This window comes from Mus caroli, unplaced genomic scaffold (assembly GCF_978045245.1).
Source record: "Mus caroli unplaced genomic scaffold, Mus_caroli_1 scaffold_11, whole genome shotgun sequence".
Lineage (NCBI taxonomy): Eukaryota > Metazoa > Chordata > Mammalia > Rodentia > Muridae > Mus > Mus caroli.
In genome coordinates this window covers 34,062,601-34,084,105 of record NW_028227266.1, presented here as the reverse complement: position 1 = coordinate 34,084,105, position 21,505 = coordinate 34,062,601, and the positions used below count along the sequence as shown (strand labels likewise).

Sequence of the window (21,505 nt, the reverse complement as noted above, 5' to 3'; positions counted from 1 at the left end):
AAAAATTTAAAAATTCTTAAAAAAAAAAAGAATGTGATAAAATGCCAGTCAATCATTGGAATCCAATTGTGGTTTCATAGCGAGTATAGAATGCAAGAATCGATATATCCTACGGGCTAAAGGACAAACTGAACCAGGGATGGTGATACAAGTCTGTGATTTAAGCTTTTAGGAAGTAGTCCCAGGGTGATCAGGAATTTAAGATCACCTTCCTACTATCCCTACCTAGCAAATTCAAGCCCAGCCTGGGCTACAAGATCTACCATTTCAAAACAAAGCAGCAACAGAAAAACCCAGATGCAGATGGTGATTGCCTGTAATCCCAGCTCTCTAAAGGCAGAAGAGTAGCAACAGGTCCAAAGCTAGCCTAGATTGTACAGTGAGATCTCGTTAAGAAAAGAAAGGAAGGAAAAAAAGAAGGGTGGGATGAAGGAGGAAGGAAGGAGGCAGGGAGGGGAGAGAAAGGGAAGGAAAGGAAAGAAAATAAGAGGACAAACTAAAGCCCCAAAAAAGCATTGAAGAACTCTGTTTGACTCATTTGTCCTGTGCCCCTACATTCTGTAATCCTAAGCAAGAGTCTAAAAGTTCACAACCATTAAGACTCCAGAAGACATCTAAATCCAGCAATATATTTGTAACAATTCTGGCTTTTCTGGCCAGGTTGCGAATTGTTAACGGTCAGGAGTTTATGTTTACGTCCTGAACATGTTCAATCACCTAATCACTTAAAAAGTTCCTTCCAGAAATCCAATTGAAAACTACATAGGGGTTGGCAAGAGGGATCCAGGAAACTCCTCCAGAGAACCACCTCCCATACACAATCCACTTTTTCTTCGTCTCTAAGAGCTAACATGCTGGTTGGTCTGTCCCCTGCTCCCCTCCTCCCAAGCACATTTCTTCCTATTCTAACAGGAGACACTTGGTTGAGATTCCAGATATCCTGTAATGTGGCCTCAAAACATCTTTTGGCTGGTACCTCCTAGCCATGCCTATCTCCTCCTATCTCCTCAGGACATTGTAATAATAATAATAATAATGAGGAGGAGGAGGAGGAGGAGGAGAAGGAAAGAAGGAGGAGGAGGAAGAGGAGAGGAGGAAGAAGAGGAGGAGGAGAAAGAAGAGGAAGAGGAAGAGAAAGAGGAAGGAGGAGGAGAAGGAGGAGGAGGAGAAGGAGGAGGAGGAGAAGGAGAAGGAGAAGAAAAGAAGAAGAAGAAGAAGAAGAAGAAGAAGAAGAAGAAGAAGAAGAAGAAGAAGAAGAAGAAGAAGAAGAAGAAGAAGAAGAAGCAGCAGCAGCGAAGCAGCAGCAAGTGTATATTGAACGCCATCTGTTCTCAACCTGGAGAAAGGGCATGGCAGGGCGGTGAGGGGACCACCAGAGGAGCTGGCTGGCAGATGGCAGCATCTATTTCTGTGACGGAATCCATATGCTTGTATCTCTGCCAATCTGCCACCTGTGGTAGCTGCTTGTTTCCACAGCTCCCCCACCAGGCAGAACAAAACTCCTGGGGCCACACTTTGTTCACAGCTGCAGTCACAAGGCAGAACTTCCCAAGGGTCAGGCAGTCCTGGGGTAGAAGGGTGGCTCTTTTTGGGAAATGGAGGCTTTTCTTTTCTGTTGGAATTACTTTTATAAGCCCCTGACAGCAATGTTTGCCTGTAATTCAAATTCATATATGACAGGTTGAAATTAAGGCTCTGAAAATGCACCATGTAGCTAGGTATGTGGTATTTACTTATAATTACAATATTCAAGAGGCTAAGGGGGACTAGCCTGAGCTACACAGTGAGATCCTCTCTCAAAAATAAAAACAAATAAACAAATAATGGATTATGGATATAGCTCAGTGATAAAGCCCTGGATTCCAACGCCAGATATAAAAAGATGACCTAGGACTATAGTTCAGTGGAACTATATGTTCAAATATATATATATATACATTCCAATATATATATTCCAATATATATAGTTATATAGTTCAGTTGAACAATTTGCCTAGGAAGTGCAAATTGACCCTCAGCGCTGAAAAACAACAGCAAAAGGCCAAGTGTGATGGTGCCTGCCTGTAATCCCAGCACAAGGGCGGCAGAAGATCAGGAGTTCAAAGCCATTCTTATTCGAAATGATTCAAAGACCATTTCTAACTACACAGGGAGTTCAAGGCCTGAGCCGTGGGAGACCAAAACCAAACACATGAAAAGCGACTGCTTACATTTTCTGAATTCACTTTAAGTGCACTTACTTCACTAATTTAGCATTGCACCTTTGACCCAGATCATCTCCCTCTGCATGTTTCTCCTACATGGGGGTGGGCCATGTAGGGAAGGGAGGCTCCTAGTGGTTATTCAACAGTTAATGGACTCCTACTGAGGCCTAGTGTGTGCCTCTCTCAGGCACAAAGGTTAAGGGTCTGGGCTTAAATTGTTAGAATAAAGTAAAGGAATCTGAAGTTACGGGATTATGAAAGCATCGTCACTGTTGCTGGTACTATAAGCATGCATTTCCTTGGCTCTCAGAAATCCACCACGGAAAAAATAAAACAAAGGGCTCAGCACACACAATGCATCCCAGGAGAGCCCCGGTTCCGCCCTTGTGTAGCTGCTATCTCTGCTCAATCTCTCAGCTTTCACCACATCCACCCAGACTGTCTCGGGCCTTCCTCTTCTCTGACTTTTGCTCTCTCTGTCCTGCTTCTCCCCATCTGGTTCCATCAAGCCTGTTTTGTTTTCTCAGTCCTCCAGAGTCTGCTTTGCCTGGCAGCTTCTGTCACTTCTGAACAATCCCTTCAGACTCCAGACTTCCACTCTCAAACCAAGGTAGAATTTTGAGCAAAAAAAGCTTAACTGAACAAGAGAGAGGGATTTTGAAAAACAACAGCATCTGGACACTCATTTCTATTCTGTGACACAGACATCAAAGTCACTCCCTTGACTACTTGTGTGGCGATAACAAAGGTACCTGCTCAAAATGATACACAAGCTCGATACTTGGTGTTTGTGTCTTTGTGGGCTAAACCTGACATTTATTTCCATGCTGTCAAAGTGAATGAGGTTCTTATAAATCAACAAACAAACAAACAATCACCCCCCAAAAACCCCCTATCTACCCAAGGGTCTTCTTCCTAGAGTTAAGAAGACATGGACCCAGAGTGGGAACTGACCATAGCAGCTTTTCTTCCTCTTGCTTTGAGGAAAAGGTGTGCATCAGGACTGACACCAAGCAATAAAGCTAGAAAGTGTCAGGCAGTGGTGGTGCACGACTTTAATCCTAGCTCTTGGGAGGCAGAGGCAGGAGGATTTCTGAGTTGGAGGCCAGCCTGGTCTACAGAGTGAGTTCCAGGACAGTCAGGGCTATACAGAGAAACCTTGTCTTGAAAAAACAAACAAACAAACAAACAAACAAACAAATAAAATGAAGCTAGAAAGTAATGCTGAGCCTGTAATGCTTCAGCTTTGTGCAACAGTCTATGGAAGGCTTCAGAGATTGTTGAGTCCTTGTCTCTAATTCAGTACTTTGGGATTGGAGCCAGGCAGATTGGGAGTTCAAAACTAGCCTGGGTGCCAAGAGAACCTGGACCAAACATTTTCCCCTCTTTCTTTAAATAAACAATCACTATACATGCATCCGAAAAACAACAGATCAGGCCTCGTCAAGGCTTTTGGAGCAAGCAGCGTTGGATCCTGCCCTCCTGCTCCAGCAAGGACACATCTGGACAAAATCTATGAGGCAATTGTTTCCAGGCACTGGATACAGGCAATGTAAGGCTTTGGACTGGAAAGAAATGAGGAAAAACCAGATCTACTGAAAAGTATAAGAATACCAGAAGTGAAAAAAGAAAAAAAGAATACCAGAAGTGGTCAAATATCAAGAATTGTATTTGTTTGCTTTTGAGTTTTATTTGAATGGTTGGTTTTGTTGCTATTCTGAGACAATGTCTATACATCCTGGAACTCAAAATGCTAGCCAAACTGGCTTTGAACTCACAGTTCCCTCTTGCCTTCACCTCCTGACTGTTGGCTTTGCAGTGCTACAATGATCACCCTGAGAATAAATTCAAATGATCTGTTTTTCTTCTTTCAGAAAAATCATTTTGTATTGTGGAATATAAAATATAAATCAAAATAAAATGCATGATAATAGCACACAAATGGAGGGAATAGATAAACTTTCAAGTTTCAGATTTTATCTGAAGAGGCAAAATATTTCTTCTAAGTAGACTATGATAACTGAAAATGTACAATGTGATCTCTGGGGGGAAATGCTCTATAAAAATACCAAGAGCATGATAGCACAGGCCTGTAATTCCAGAGACCTGAACATTTAAAGTCTGAAAATAGCTTTGGCAAATTAGTGAGTTCCCCCTACTCCCTTCTTAACAAAACAAAACCCCAACACTTCAGCTGGGGGCAAGTGGATCTCTATCAGTTCAATCCCAGCCTAGTCTATATGGTAATTTCTATATAGTAAGGCATTGTCTTAAAACCAAATGAACAAAAAAGTGACGAATTATAGATAAAATTCCATTACAAGAACAAAATAGAATGCCAAAGAAAAGTGAAAAAAGAAATTTAAAAATCTGGAGTATGGTGACACACACCTTAAGTCCCAGCACGAGGAAGGCAGAAGCAGAAGCAGGCAGATCTCTGTGAGTTTGAGGCCAGCCTGGTCTACAAAGTAAGTTCCAGGACAGCCTGGGCTGTTAACACAGAGAAATGTTGTCTCGGGGCTGGGGAGCCGGGAAGACGGGGAAGAAAGAAAGTTGGAAGGGAGTAAAGAAATGGTTCAGTCATTAAGAGCACTGACTGCTCTTCCAGGGGTTCCCAGTAGGCACATGGTTGCTCACAATCACCTGTAACTTCAGTTCTAGGGGATCCAATACCTTCTGCTGCCCTCCTTGGGCATGTAAGTATGTAAGCTATGAATGGACGTATATCTAGGCATGCATATACATAAAATAAAACTAAGGAGAAAGGAAGGAAAGAAGGAAGAAAAAAGGAAGGAAGAAAGAGAGAGAGAGAGAGAGAGGAAGGGAGGGAGGAAAGGAAGGAGGGAGGGAGGGAGGAAGGAAGGAAGCAAGCAAGCAAGAAAGCTGGAGAAATGTCTCAGTGTTTAAGAGCACTAGCTGCTCTTCCAGAGGACACAGGTTCAATTCCAGGCACCCACATGGCAGCTCACAGACACTTACAACTCCAGTTCCAGGGGATCTGGTACTTTCTTTGGGCCTCCTCAGGCACCAGGCACTGAAGTAGGACACAGACAAACATGCAAGAAAAACAGCCATACAAATAAAATACAAATACGTAACTTTTTAAAAGTTAAAAAGGAACTAAGAAAATAGGTCAACTAAAAGAAAAAAATCACAACTTTAGAGAAAAACCAAAAGTGCTCCTAAAAAGATTGATAGAAATGATAAACCACAGACCAGAAAGAAAGGACACAAATTCTCGCTAGCAGAAACAAGAAAGAAAACTCACAAACATTACTACAAAATGGAAAATTACAGAGCCATATGTCTGACTGCTCAACTAGTAAGAGTTTAGCAAGTAAAGGCACTTATGGTCAAGCTTGACGACTTGAGTTCAATCCCCAGAAACTACACAGTAGAAGGAGAGAGTTGACTTTCAAGTTGTTCTCTGGCCTCCACACATACACCATGTCACACAACACACAAAATAAGTAGTTAAATTTAAAATTAAATCCTAAAGAAGATCATAGACAAATTCGTGGTTAATCCTCTAATTGATACATTGAATGGGTAAATTCCTTGAAATATGTGACATGATTCAGGGGTCTGGGGAGATAGCTCAATGGGTGATACTATTTACTGCAAAATAATGAGGACCTGAGTTCAAGTCCCCAGCATCCATGTAAAAAGCAGGGCATGGTGTGCGCCTCTGTAATCTCAGTGATTACAGATGGGAAATGGAGACAGGGTTCAGCCAGCCAGCCAATTTGCCTGAATCATGGCTCTAGGTCCAGTTAAGAAACCTTGGCTCAAAAATCAATGTGGAGGGCAACAGAGGAAGATACCTCGAGTGGGCCTCTAGCTCCTGCATGAGAGAGTGCACAAGCACACACACACACACACACACACACACACACACACACACACACACACTAACCTACAGAAAAAAGTCCAGGCCCAGGTGGTCTCTTTGCAGTCGCCTTTTGAACATTTAAGGAGGAAGCCTTAAATCAATCTAACATTCTCTCTTTTGTTTTAGGTAACTACAAGATACTGAACATATATACATCAAGAGAAAATGTACAATCAAGAATTCAAAGAGGACGTGAGACCCAGGCTCTGGTGTCACTTTGAGTGGGTTTGCAGTAAATTATAGCCTCAAAGTCACTGTCTTGCCTGCCAATGAAGCCTGGAGGTCCTGAATATTCTGAATTGTTCATGATTAGAAATCCTAAAAATAATAAGCAGTCAGTTTTTCAACAAGTCAGCCAAATGCAGATCCCTTTGCTGTGCTATTTTGAGCAGTAATCTGCAGATATAGTGCCCAATCAGAGACATCTGCTTCCTGCTCTCTTACTCAGGATCAATTCTTGAGCTCCCCGGAAGATGTGATCTACCACTATACATCAGCTGCCTGAAAAATCATCATTTGCTGACTCCCCAGAGCCGTGCCAGCACTTCCTGTATACAAAATTGTCAAACACTCTTCATGGGTGAAACTACAAAATGAAACAGGTAGAAATTGTCTTTTAACATGATCAAAGCCGTTAAATGATTTAACCTTTTGCTATGAGAATACCTCTTGACCACTGAATAGACACTTTACCTGGATATTAGCTCAGTGTTTGTTATTTGTCTCCCCTTGCCCACCACTCCTCAATTTTTGCTGAAACTTCGACTCCCAAAGTGACAAGGGAGGTAGCACCTCAGGTGAGGTGATTAGATATTGCAGGTAGAGCACTCATGGACGGTATTAATGCCTTATGGAATAAGTTAAAGGGGCACCATCTGGTCCCTTCTACCATGTGTGGACTTCAAATAAAGTGTCACCTATCAACAGATATTATGCACTTCCCAGAATGAGTCTGCCAACAACTTGATCTTAGGCTTCCAGTATTTATAACTATGGGAAATAAATGCTTATAAGTCATTCAGTCAGAGATACTCTGCTCTGCTGACTCAAATACCATTCATTGTACGTATATAGTAAGCCCATGAGGAGCAAGCTGGACCTTCTGAGAGACTACACAATCAGCTCAAAAGGAATATCCAGCCCCCTTTCTAAAAACACTTTCTTTTTAAGTGTGTGTATGTGTGTGTGAAAGCTATTTGTATGAGGGTCCCCACGGAGGTGGAGCTGGAGTTACAGGCAAGTGAGAGCCATCTGATACGGGTGCTAGGATTTGACCTTGGGTCCTCTGCAAGAGCATCAAGTGTTCTTAACCACTGAGCCATCTCTACAGCCCCATTGAAGTCCTAAGTAACCTTCAGCACTAGAAAAAGTAAAAGCAAAATAAAACAACACAATACCTTCCTAACCACTGTGTAGCCATTTCACCTGAGCCCTCGATTTAACTGTCAAGCTGTCAGCTTCACCAGTGCTTGCTCAAAGCATTGCTGCTGATGGGACTGTCTGGTTCATTTTAGATAGCAAAACCTGATTCTCAAAAAAAAAAAAAATGCTTTTGTTTGTAAGTCTGATGAGACTAGGGTCTTGCCCTGTAGTACAGGCTTGATCAAACGTGGCAATCCTCCTCCCTCAGCTCCCAGAGTGCTGCGATTACAAGTGTGCCACCAATATACCTGGTTACCTGGCTTTTAAAACAAATTATTTGAAGAGAAGTCTGTGATGGCCACTCCAACTTACTTTGTGGGTCATAACACACAGATCAGCAGTAGAAGAGATCTTGTGGGTTGGGAGTGTAGTCACTGGCATTGTGCTTAACATGTGCAAGGTCCTGGTTCCCAGCCTCAGTACCACAAAGAAGGAACAGGTAAACAGGGAGAAGTGTGTATCCATCTTTTTTTTTTAAGATTTTTTTATTTTATGTATATGAGTACATTGTTGCTGTCTTCAGACACACCAAAAGAGGGCATCGGATCCCATTATAGATGGTTGTGAGCCACCATGTGGTTGCTGGGAATTGAACTCAGGACCTCTGGAAGAACAGTCAGTGCTCTTAACTGCTGAGCCACCTCTCCAGCTCCCGTCCTTACTCTTTTTATGCTTAACCATTCCAATTGTCTCAGACACACTGAGTATCCTTCCAACCTTATGCTTTATCTTCCTCAACAGACCCATGTCGGAGGCACTGGCTCTGGTGATGCTTGTTCCCGACAATGACTCTGAACTGTTGCTTTAGAAGCCTATTGAGCTGTTGGACGATTTTCTTGCTGGATTCCATATCTTCCCAACCCTGACTAAATAGGGGGCCCCAGAAAGGTACCTCAGTGTCAGAGCTGTTGCCATTCAGAGCTTCAATGTTTGGGTCCCTCCAGTCTTCTGAGAGTGAAGGGATGTAATTGTCTGTCAGAGCATCCCAAACCCTGTAAACAAAGAAAAGCTCTCATTAGCACACATCTGCGGCCAGACCCCGCCTGGAGAAAGGAAGAGCTGGGCCAGGCAAGAGAGAGGCTGCTGTGTGTGCCAGGCTGAGGTCATCTGCCTTCCAGCATGCAGGAGCAGCAGCTGAAATACAGAATTAGAGTCAAATCCAGAAGCAAAAGCTATGAGTATGGAGCCCTGTCCAGAGGCTTCAGAGAGAAAGGTGGTTGGTTTTGCTTAGAGATTAATATGCACCCAACCATACAGTTTATTTCTGAGCCTCAAAAATATCCCTTTTCCTTTCCATAGTCTGAGAGAATCAAAGGGTAGAGGAAGGGATTGGGCCAAAACCCTAGCTGAGTCTCATTAAGATTGGATGGCACATTTCAACTTCGGAGGCCTCTAATCTTCTATCAGGAATCAGCTCCTTGATATCTAATGTAGGCAAAAAGGATAACACCAATATTGTAACTGCTCACTTCTTTCTCAAAATGCTCTAGGAGCACACAGTGACACAACGCTGTTGTCTCCTGTAGAGTTTAAAGGGGCAGTGTTTCCATTATGGATACTAAGGCAAATGTACAAAACAGGAAAAAGCCCAGCATGGTAACACCTCTAACCACAGCAGCACTCAGTGGATCTCTGTTAGTTTGAGGTTAGTCTGCTCTGCATATTAAGTTCTGAGAAGGGATGAGTTTTAAAAAAATTCTGACATCACAACATATCAGGAAGATGAGTGAGTTATAACGTAGGCACCTGCGCACAGACACTTGAAATCAAATACGTAACAATAAGGTTACCTTTTTGGTATAAGGTATGTGGACACATTTAAAAAAAAAAAGAGATTTTCCCGGAAAATAATATAGAAAGCTGGTAATTAAATTAAAAAAAAAACTTGTGAAAACAATTTCTTAAGAGGAAGACATCTGCTTGAAATGTTTCTGTCATACAAGAAAGCACTTGGAGAGAACAATGTCATAAAGCTCATGAGACAGCTACTCAGCAGGATTTCAGAGCCTATTTCCTGTGTGTGTATGGGTGGATTCACAGTGTGTGTGTGTGTGTGTGTGTGTGTGTGTGTGTGTGTGTGTGTAAACTGGAGGACAACTTTGGGTATCTTCTATTGCTCTTCATCACATTTTTGAGACAAAGTCTCTTACCGAACCAACCGTTTTGGCTAGGCTTGCAGGCTTTTGAGTTCTCATGACCCACCTGCCTCTGCCCCTTCAACACTAAGGTTTCACACGAACCCTCCCGGTACACTCAGCTTTTTACATGGGTGCTGGGGAATCCAAACACAGCTCCTCAAGCCTGTGCAGCAGGCACTTCATCCACTAAGCCATCTCCCCCACTCTGGAGCCTGCTTCTTAAACCATGGATGATATCCCAATTACTGTCAAGCACTATTAAAGCTGTATAAATAATCCAGGTCCCACCGGAATTGTGGAACCAAGAAGAAAATATGACTTGCTAACTCAGAGAAAATGCTCCAACCACCACACCCACTGCAAAGGTCATGGGGCCTATGCTTAAATCACTGTGTTACATTAGTGCTTTGGGAATGAACACTCCTTTAGCTGTGTCCATACAGGAAATGCTGGAGAAGTGAGATTCAGCAAAGTTCAAAATAGGCTGTACCTTTTGTTCCAGTCGGGAAGCTGGAATCTTAAGGGACTGCCCACCTTCTATTGGCCTTGAGACTGTGTAAGTCCTGAAAGTGACAGTAGAATCATTTAATCTAGTTTTTCCGGAAGTGGGCTAGGTAGGCATTTGGAAAATGATGCTGTTTGAGTGTGAGCAGCCCCTGTGGAGTAGTATTACAAAGACACGTATGTCTATATGTTGCAAGTCTGAAACTGGCAACTTATCCTTAGGGCTACATCAGTCCTGATAAACACACACACACACCTATACCTCTAGACTGACAATACGATACTCAGCTCAAAGGGTTAGTTTAATTTTAAATTATTAACAAATTCCATAATTTCCCTCAGTCAGCCATTTCCCAAGTCCAATAATACAAAGTTCACACTTACACGTGTTAGTATGAATACACATTTGTAGTTCATATCTTTCCACAACATTTTTCATTTCTCTCAACTATGTAAATAGAATAAACAATATCTCTCCCTTGTACTCTTCCTTTCTTCTCCCTTCCTTCCTTCCTTCCTTCCTTCCTTCCTTCCTTCCTTCCTCTCTCTCTCCCTTTCTTTCTCTCTCCCTTTCTTTCTTTCTTTCTTTCTTTCTTTCTTTCTTTCTTTCTTTCTTTCTTTCTTTCTTTCTTTCTTTCTCTCTCCCTTTCTTTCTCTCTCCCTTTCTTTCTTTCTTTCTTTCTTTCTTTCTTTCTTTCTTTCTTTCTTTCTTTCTTTCTTTCTTTCTTTCTTCCTTCCTTCCTTCCTTCCTTCCTTCCTTCCTTCCTTTCTTTCTTTCTTTCTTTCTTTCTTTCTTTCTTTCTTTCTTTCTTTTTGGTAATAGGGTTTCTTAGTGTAGCCCTGGATGTCCTAAAACTTGCTTTGTAGACCAGGCAGGTTTCCAGCTCATAGAGATCTACCTGCCTCTGCCTCCCAAGTGCTGGGATTAAAAGTATGCGCCACTACCACCCAACTAGAAAACTATAAAACATTTACTAAACTTCCATCTAAAGTATGACTAGTGATAGTTTATTTATTGGGTAGACTTTGATTTTAACATTATCTTTAGTTCATAATATCTATTTGAAGAATGGGAAGCAACCATTGCTCCCAAATGTTTACACTTCTGTAGAGCATAGCAAGGGCTAAGAACCACCCCAATGAGACAGAGGTGGGTGAGAGCTGCCACTCCTATTTTTAGTATGCTTTGGTTTGGTTCTCCACTCCCAGTTTGCAGTGGCTTTAAAAGGTTTCTAAAGTCCAGGCCCATTTTTTATAACAAGGGAGAGGAGTGACCTCATGTACATAAAGAAGAGATTCTGGCCCAGTGGTCATGGTGTAATCCCAGTACTCAGGTGGCTGAGGCAGGAGGATCCAGGCCAATCTGGTCTACGTAGCAAGATCCTGTTTCAATATCTAAAAAGGTAAGGGGATGAAGAGAGGAAGAAGGGGAGCAAACGAGGGAGGGGGAAGGGGAAGAGTGAGAAGGAGAAAGAGGAGAGACGATAATGAAACATTTTCTGAATTCAAAAACCAGATAGATAGATAGATAGATAGATAGATAGATAGATAGATAGATAGATAGATAGATAGATAGATAGATAGAAATAGAATATATACTATTTAAAATCTGGCTTTTTAAATGTATGTTTAAAGACAGTGTCTCTTACAAACAAGCGTGTCCTGGAACTGATTATGTAGCCCAATCTGACCTTGAATTTGCCATTCCCTTGCCTCTTCCTCCAAAGAGAGGCCATTACAGCATGTGTCACCATATCCAGGCAACTCTCCTTTAATACCGAATTTCCATGCCTCGAATCAGAACTCCACTAATCAGCCAATTCCCTACTGGCCAAATAGGTCCAAACCACAGAAATAAAGACTTGCAGGCAACTACTGCATTTCCTCTGTGGTTTGTGCTTTCTGAAAGAATCTCATTCAGCCAAGAATTCCTTTGTTTTATTTTGGGCTTCAACTCTTTATCTCTAATTCCACTCAAAATACTTCCAAGTTCTTTGTGGATGAAAATCTCTCTAAATGCTAAACCTGAGGAAGTGATCGCAGTAATACTAGGGGAGACTTACAACCAGGTTAGACTTTGAGTCATCCTTTTCCTTGGCTTAGTCATAATTCCACAGGTAAAAGATCTGGATACTGTCTGCAAAACAAAGTGTGCAACATGATTCTGGTTTTTATCTTGGATTTCACAGAGGCTCTAGATGTACCAAGTGCTTAGTAAGTGCAGTGTCTGTTTCTCTCTTCCTCCCCTTCTACTCCCCACATCTTCCTCTACCTCTAGCTCAGCAATTATCCAGCCCCAGTCTCTTAGCTGAGGCATCAATGAGGCAGTCAAGGTATAAAAATGCCTGCTGAGAGCCCCACTAATCCCATGTGATGGTAATTAACGTTGAGTAGCCTCTGCTAATGCACCAAGAGGGAATGAGAAGTGCTCACCGGGCTTTCACCTTTCATAGGCAGAGGAAGAGTTCTGATGCAAAGAGATGGTGAGTTGGAAGCAAGACAACAGAAACTGGACTCATTTTTAAACGCCATTTTCAGAACATGTCCTGGGTGAGGAAAGAAACCAGGCTCTTTGTAAGCCCTTAGTCCTGCTTTGTTAAGATTGAGCTCTAGAGGTTTCAAAAATGAGCATCCAGGCAATGTACTAGAGTTAGGTGACTTGACTAAGGTCACACAGAGCGTATCCAAATTAGAATTCATAGTTTCTGAATTTCTAGTTCATTTCCTGGTGCCTTAAAAAGAAAAGACCATGTCCTATCTAGTAAAGCCCAACAGCCTTCCTTCTTACTTAACAGAAGTTCAGCAAACTATAAATGGCCCAGAATTTTGAAAGAACTAGTTGGAAACATTAAAATGGAATTGAAACATACAACCCACCATTATAGCTCTGGTCTCTGGAGTGAAAAGCATGATTGTGGACCTAGGCTAGCATTAATTAAAGGGAGAAGAGCGGCCTAGAAAGACAGTGCATGGACCTACAAGGTTACTTATTGTTATTTAAGCAGCACACTCAGTAGTATCTATTTCATTTAAAAATATGATCAGATCACTAACTACACACCAAGTCCTCTGTGGTTGGGGAAGGGTATATAACAGTGAAAAAGACAGGCCATGTACAGCTCCTGTATCTTCAGAGGAGCAGCACTATTTTCAAATCATCAGGCACGCCTTTCCCCATCAGGATCTTCTAGAATGTATTTCTTACCCGATTACTGCACATGGTTCTATCTGTTCTATTCAAGTCCAGAAACAAAAAAAAGGGGGACCTGGGAAGTAGATCAGATATAGCATAGCTGTCTAGCATGTGTAAAGCCCTAGCTTAGACAGTGGCATGGGTGGGAGGAATGGAGCACAACTGGTCCTAATAAACATTTTTTTTGTGTGTGTGATTTCTAAAGAAGAATTGATGCATATTTTATCTGCACAGAAATTCATGCATGTTCTTCTAAATCTCTAAAACAGTTTAGATGCTTTTTGGGGGAGGGGGGACTAAATCACATGTATTCCAGTTGACCTTAAATAAGGCATATGTAGCTGACAGTTGACCCTGAACTTCTGACCCCCCTGCATCCACCTCCGGAGTGCTGGGATTGCAGCCATGAGCCACGATACCCTGTTCCCTTGGTGCCGGGGATGGAACCTAGGGCTTCATGTGGGCTAGGCAAGCATTCTACCAACAGAGCCAAGTTCCCAGTCTTAAAATGCTCTTCTTTCTGTAACAACTGCCTCTCCTCCTAGCCTCCCTCTCCTCAGGTAATGCTTCCCTTCAATTCTTTCCCTTCACAGCTATCAAGGCTCTGGAAGTCTGCTAATAAGCAACACGGGAAATATGCTCAAGCACTCAGGAAACACACCACCTAGTTTCTCCTTCATTTGTCCAGGTCTCTCAATTCATTTGTGAACTTCCAGGCCTGGGAGTTATAAACAATTTTGAGATTTGTAATTCTGTAATTTGGGTCTTTCTTTCTTTCTTTCTTTCTTTCTTTCTTTCTTTCTTTCTTTCTTTCTTTCTTTCTTTCTCTCTTTCTTTCTTTCTCTCTTTTTTTCCCGAGATAGGGTTTCTCTGTATAGCCCTGGCTGTCCTGGAACTCACTCTGTAGACCAGGCTGGCCTTGAACTCAGAAATCTGCCTGCCTCTGCCTCCCAAGTGCTGGGATTAAAAGTGTGCATCACCACTGCCCAGCTAATTTGGGTGTTTCTTGAGACAAACTGTCCAGTTTATGATTAGCCCATCACAGCTAATTAATTCTCTTCCAGTCCCTGTTTTTAATAACTGGTAAGGTTACCACAGAGAAGAAAGAGAGGCTGCAGGATAGTTCAATGGGTAAAAGTACTTCCCACCAACCCTGGTGTCATGAGTTCAATCCCTGGGACCCACATGGTAGAAGGAAACAGTTGTCCTCCAACTTCTACGCTTGCATGGTGACCTGTGTGTGCCCATACCTATATACCTATATATATATATATATATATATATATATATATATATACCTATATATATATATATATATATATATATATATATATATATATACACATTAAAAAAACATAAAAAGAGGACCTGGAAAGATGGTTCAGCAGGCTAAAGAACTGGTTGATCTTCAGAAGAACCTGGTTCAATTCCCAGTGTTCACCTGGTCGCCCACAACCATCTATAATTCCAATTCCAAGGGACCCGACATTCTATTCTGGCCACTCTGGTCACAAAGCACATGTGTGATACAGATATTTAGATGCAGACAAAACACCCACAAACACACAAAATAAATAAATAAATAAATCTTTAAAAAATAAAAGAGAGGTGGGAGGAGGGGAGAAGGGAGGGAGGGGAAGCTAGATTCCCCACATTTTCTTGTGTTTAAAATTCTGTTTTGTGTTTAGAAAAACCTAAATCCTTCATTCCTCTAAAGTTCCAATGCAAGAATGATTTCTTCAGCTGACTACAGAGGGACATCTAGAGAATCATGTTAGCTGTCACCGAGGTACTGCCTCTGCCTCCCACAAGGACTTTAGTCCAGTCCATGTAAACTGGTAGACGGAAGCTAGCTCTAGGCCACAAAGGCCGACTATGGATTTGGTCTGGTGCAGGAGAGGGTAGCTAAGGCTTCTTACTCCTCATCACGAAGAGTCTCCTCCTCCTCCTGGATCTGCAGCTGGTTCTTCACTGGAGCCAGGCTCTCCGTCTTGGCGTTGTAGTTCCGAAAGCAGACATTGAGCTTCTCATCAAATTCATTCACGAGGTCCTCCATGGACTTGAAGCTGATTATTTCGGAAGAAAAATTCTCAAGCTCAGAGAGGGAAGGGTCCTCCAGGTGGTGAGGAGATGTGCCATACAGACTCTGTGGCTTTTCCTCTGGCTCCTCAGTGCAACTGGGCCTGATATCTTCAAACTCTTCATCCAGACTCACCAGTGGGGCCTCCATCCTGGCACCGAAGTACAATGACAGCAACTGTCAAGATCTGTTTCCCTGGAAGAAATACACAGGGCAGTGTGAGTTTGGACTGGGCTTTTGTGCCAGTTCTGCGGAGGAACCAGATCACATCTTCCATTACTCTATGTCCCTTGGAAAACAAAGACTCCTTCTCTCCGTGCAAAACCTAGATTTTAAAAAATGCTTAGGAAAGCAGAAGGGGAACTGTTTGATAAGAGGAAAGGGATGCGTGGGAGGGTGACTGGGGACGTGGAAAGGTAAAGGAAGGTCAATGTGACCAAAGCATGTGATATAAATTGGAAAAAGATCATAAGGAAGAACAGTTATCATTTTGTATAATTAATATATGCTAATAAAATGTGTCTAACATAACAAGAGATGTATCTTGGGGCTGGAGAGATGGCTCAGAAGGTAGAGTGCTTGCCACATAATCCTGAAGACCAGAGCTCAGATCCTCAGCACACACATCAAGTTGGGGTTATAGCAGTATATGTCTGACCCCAGTGCTTTAGGGTGATGATAGGCAGATGACTCACAGGCCAGACAGCCTAGCTGAAACAGTAAGCTTCAGGTTCAGTGAGAGACCCTGCTTCACAAAATAAGATGGATTCCCTTGAGTACCGTTAGCCATGTGGCCTCGGCAGCACATTTCTGATCTACACTATTGCTTTGCTTTGAACAAAGTTTCCTCATTTCTTTGGGGGGGGGAGAGGACAAAACTAAGGTGGAGAAGCAATTGAGGAAACCCTGTGGCCATCAACCGCGGTTCTCCACATGCACCCACATTGGTAAGCACACCTACGTATACACATGTGCGTACAAGGATATGCCACACACACAATACCACCAACACCACCATCACCATCACCACAACCAGCAGCATCAACAACAGCAGATTACTCTTTATTAAGTAGCTATGGCTTCTGAAGTTGCTTACTACGATGCTCCTAAGTAGTTCAAATATCATTCATATTTTCATAAGATGAGCAACGGAACAGAGTGAACTCTGGAGCTGCCCAAAAGGCACAGTGATGCAGTACGCAGCTCCCAAGCCAGGATACCCCAGGTTTGTATTCTTGTATCCCTATCAGCTATGGGCATAAGCAAATTACTTAACTTCTCCTTTTTCAAGCCAGTAAAAACAACAGGATCTACCTCAGAGGTTTGTTATAAGATTAAAGGAGTAAACACAGCTCTAAAACGTGCCAGGGAAATGATTAATGTCAATGTTATTCAACATTTTCTCTTATTATTAGTCACAGGTCCACACTCTTAACCATGTGCTCAAAAAGTCTAGGGTAGTAGTAAGTGCTGTTGTTGTTATTGTAGCTGTCCCTCCTCCTCCTCCTCCTCACACATCATCATCATCATCATCCTCTTCCTCCTTCTCACACATCATCACCATCCCCTCCTTCTCTCCTCTTCCTCTTTCTCCCCCGTCTTCCTTGTCCTCCCTCCTCCTTCTTGTATTCCTCCTCTTCCTCCCATTCTCCTCCTCTCTTCCACCTCTTCTTTCTTCCTCTTCCTCCTCCTCTCTCCCTTTCTCCTTCTCCCCTCTTCCTTCCCTCCTTCTCTTCCCCTCCTTCCCCTCCTCCCCCCACGTTTCTGTACTGGGATTACAGCTTGTGCTATTATGCTACCAGACATAGTTTAGACATCGTTTGTTTTTCACAACTCCTGGTATCAAAACCCAACTTGACCTAACGTTACTTGACAATAAAACCTAATATGAATACAAAGCTGCTTATGGTCTCCATTTATCCCATTGAAAGTGTTTTGCTGAAGAAATATTAATTTTTAAATCATAGACAGAAATGAAAGTGTAACTTAGTGGCAGAACACAAGGTTAGAATATGTGAGGCCCTATGTTCCATCCTTAACACCAATGCACTACAAAGTGTCTGTTGGTGTTTTATGCATTTCTAGGATTTATTTTTTTAATAGATTTATTTATTTATTTATTTATTTGGATACACTGGAGCTGTCTTCAGACCCAGCAGAAGAGGACATCAGATCCCATTATAGATGGTTGTGAGCCACCCTGTGGTTGTGGGAATTGAACTCAGGACCTGTGGAAGAGCAGTCAGTGTTCTTAACCTCTGAGCCATCTCCCCTGACCCTTTTTGGTTTTGTTTTTTGTTTCTTGGGTTTTTTTGAAACAGGGTTTCTCTGTGTAGCCCTGGTTGTCATGGAACTCACTCTGTAGACCAGATTGGCCTCAAACTCAGAAATACAGGATTTATTAATGAGGGGAATAATGTCTAGATCCCAAATCTCTTTCCTTAACCCATGGGACCAGGCCTGTTTCAGAATTTAGTTTTTGAGGGGAGTAACTGCATTTTCTGCACTTGATCCACTGTGCTCTGAGGTAAAGAGCTCTCTTTCTTTGTCTTTTTTTTTTTTTTTTTTTTTTTGCAGCCCAACACTGTGGCACTTACACCTGAAGTAGTCACAGCTGCTCATGATGCAGGATATCTTGAACCCAGGACTAGGATATTAGGAACTAGGGGCTAGCCTGTGATTGATTGTCTTCTAAGAAATAAAGACCTGGGGATATGGGTCAATAGGAGAGCACTTACCTAATATGTGAAGATCCCTGTGTATGATCCCTACCACCATTCCACCAACTGTTTAAAAATCTACACAAAATATGGCTAAGCTTTTGGTTAGGAATACACATATAATTCTAGCATTTGGGAATCTGAGGTACGAAGCCTGTCTCAAGTTCCAGGCCAGTCTGAGTTACAGAGTAGTTCCAGGCCAACCTGGAAAACCAGAGTGAGAGATACCCTGTTTCAAGGAGCTAGGAGGAAGGGAAGGGTAGGACTAGATCCATATATTACAATGGCCAAATACATATCCATCTTGGATAATGGATGTTGGCTACCCACTTAGGCATCCTTCTAAACCTTTACAGTTCGGTGACTCCTACCCACTCAGGCAGTCCTCTTCATAGCTGTCTTCAACCATGATTTCTGCTTCAATTCCCACATCTAGGGCCCTTCCCAATTTTAGTGTAAATTCCACGAAGACACAGATGTCCTCTGGATATCCTCCATGTCTCTAGCACACTCGTTGCCCTGTGGCCAGGCAATTGATCAATGCGTGCTCATTGAGAAATGATCTTCTGCCCCATATATAGTTTCCAACAGCATCGCAGTCTGTCACCCGTCTACACTTGCCTAACTTCCTTCCTGGGAACTAGAAAGGTAATTCAACTTTTCTCTTCTGGTCTTAATTCCTGATCAGTCAGATGTGTAAACTAGAACCATATCAACAGATATCAAAAGTCATGGGGTTTGTCTAGTGAATCCTTACTCCCTAGTTCTACCTACAAAACTAAACTCTAAGCAAGACAGAGAGCATGCTGGATGAGAACTGGCCCTTACTGGGATTTTGCTGAAATGAAGCCAGTTACCATGGCATCAAAATACACTCTGAGCATTTAAAGTTTACAAAGGCTAATATAGGATAATTATATGAAGGCTCTGCCAGCCAGGAATGGTGCAGTATGTCTATATCCCCAAAGCTCAGGGGCACAAGCAAATAGCCCCTGACTGGTTTATGCAGTGAGCTCCAGGCTAGCCAGGACCACATAGTAAGACTACATGCCAAAAAAAAAAAAAAGAAAAGAAAAAAGCAAAAAGCAAAATACAGAAGAAAAGAGCAACAATGAATGCTGGCAATAAATAAATAAATAAATAACCCCAAAACACATAAAACAAGGTTGGAGGTGTAACTCAGTGGTAGAAGCCCTGGTTTCCATCCTTTTCTGGCTAGTTTATTGTCAATTTGAGAGTTATTTAGGCAAGGGGGCTCAAAATTGAGAAAATTCTTCCATAAGATTTGCGTCTAGACAAGCTTACAGTTTATTTTCTTAATTAGTGATTGATGTGGGATGGTCCAATCCACTGTGGTCTGTGCCACCCACCCCCTCAGGCACGTGTAGGTCATATAAGCAAGCAAGCTGAGCAACATGAATAGCAGGCCAGTAAACAATGTTCCTCAAAGACCTTTGCTGCAGTTCCTGCTTCCAGGATCCTGCCTGAGTTCCTGCCCTAACTTGCTTGATGATGGACTGTGATGTGGAAGTATAAACAAAAACACACTGCGCAGTGGTGGTGTATACCTCCAGCACTCAGGAGGCAGAGGCAGGTGGATTTCTGAGCTGGAGGTCAGTCTGTTCTACAGAGTGAGTCCCAGGACAGCCAGGGCTATACAGAGAAACCCTGTCTCAAAAAAAAAAAAAAAACAAAAAAAAACTAAAAACAAAAAACATAACCAAACCAACCAAACAAACAAACAAAAACAAAAACACTCTCCTCTCCATGTTGTTCTTAGTCACTGTGTTTTGTCACAGCAGTAGGAACCCTAACTAAGACCATTCTCAACACAGAAAAAAAGAGATGCTGCCAAGACTCATAAGTGCAGTGGCTGGCTGAGTGGCATGTATCCCAGGTCTGATTTCCTTATGAATTACTATAAAAATACTGGCACAGAGCAAAATGAGCTTGAAAAGCTCATTTTAATAGCTTTATAATCTTAATTATAGAAACATATTTACTTAATCTGATATATCCAAAATATGACTATATTAATACATAATTCATATTAAAAATACAGAGCCAATTTGGGGGGGATTGGTTTTCTTATTTTTTTTTTTTTGTTTTGTTTTGTTTTTTGGTTTTTTGGTTTTTCAAGACAGGGTTTCTCTGTTTAGCTCTGGCTGTCCTGGAACTCACTTTGTAGACCAGGCTGGCCTTGAACTCAGAAATCTGCCTGCCTCTGCCTCCCAAGTGCTGGGATTAAAGGCGTTCACCACCACGCCTGCAGAGCCATTTCTTATACTAAGTCATTTTATAGTTACAGTCTCTTTTGACTAGCCTCCTTGCATGTACCCAACAGCTATGCATGCCTACTGGTCACTAAGAGATTTCATAACACACACACACACACACACAAGAACAGAAAGAAATAGGAAGTTCCAGGCTGCCTGGCTACACAAGTTCAATGTTAGCCTGGCAACTTAGTGAGATGCTGTATTAAAAAACAAACAAACAAACAAACCAACAACCCATATCAGTCTTCAGATGTGAGTAGATAACCTGGAGAAGCCATAACAACCAGAAAAGCAAAAACGTACTGTGAGACAGGAGGAAGGAGTGCTTAAGGGGAATAGGAGGATACAAGTGATACAAAGGTACAAAGGAGGAAATGAGAACATCAGTTGTTGGTAAAAAGAATCCAGTAGACTCCCCAAACTATAGAGGCTATCACTATTGCCCTTGGATGCCCATCAGAGGTTGAAGGTAAGTTCTTAATTGCTGACAACACTGTGTATTCAGACAAGGGACTTGGGGTTGATGAGCTCTATCTGACCTGAAATCCCCCTCCCTAAGAACTTTCACAGTACCAAAAGGTGCTATGCTAATTGCCAACAGAGGGAAGCAAACAATATTCCTACCTATGAGCTGCAACAATGACCAGCATAGCAAGAGATCCCTAAAGGTGCAACAGTGGTATTCATATCTTATTGGTAACCAATGGTTGTCTAGTTAGACTTAGGGCCTGCTCAATAGGAGGAAAATAATTCCTGGCACTGAAAACCAATAAACTAGGTAATGAGGCTGTGGATCTTAAAGAAGAGTCTACTACTGCCACTTTACTAAACCAGCAGAAGGATCAAGGTCATTCTCAACTGTATATCACATTTGAGGTCAGTCTGGGTTATATGAGGCCCTATCAGAAGAAAGAAAGAGAGAGAGAGAGAGAGAGAGAGAGAGAGAGAGAGAGAGAGAGAGAGAGAGAGAGAGAGAAAGGGGAAGGCAGGGAAGGAGAGAGAGAAGAGAACAGAACAGAAGAGAAGAAGAGAAGAAGAGGAGGAAGAGGAAAAAGAGTTGTTCAACACAGAGA

The 21,505-nt window shown here is 42.2% G+C and overlaps 1 protein-coding gene across 4 annotated transcripts in view; it reads right to left on the bottom strand.

Moving 5' to 3' along the window:
- Positions 1-21,505, bottom strand: part of Fez1 (fasciculation and elongation protein zeta 1) — a 46,323-nt gene that overhangs the window by 19,733 nt on the left and 5,085 nt on the right. For 3 of the 4 annotated variants that reach the window (XM_021172726.3, XM_029482126.2, XM_029482127.2), the window contains exons 2-3: positions 15,273-15,628; positions 8,411-8,510 (exon numbers count right to left, since the gene is read on the bottom strand). In XM_021172726.3, coding sequence (XP_021028385.1) covers positions 8,411-8,510; positions 15,273-15,583 — 411 coding nt within the window. In that variant the 5' untranslated portion in view covers positions 15,584-15,628. Of the gene's footprint in view, positions 1-8,410; positions 8,511-15,268; positions 15,629-21,505 lie in introns of those variants that run through there. The other variant, XM_085844522.1, reaches the window with a different exon arrangement.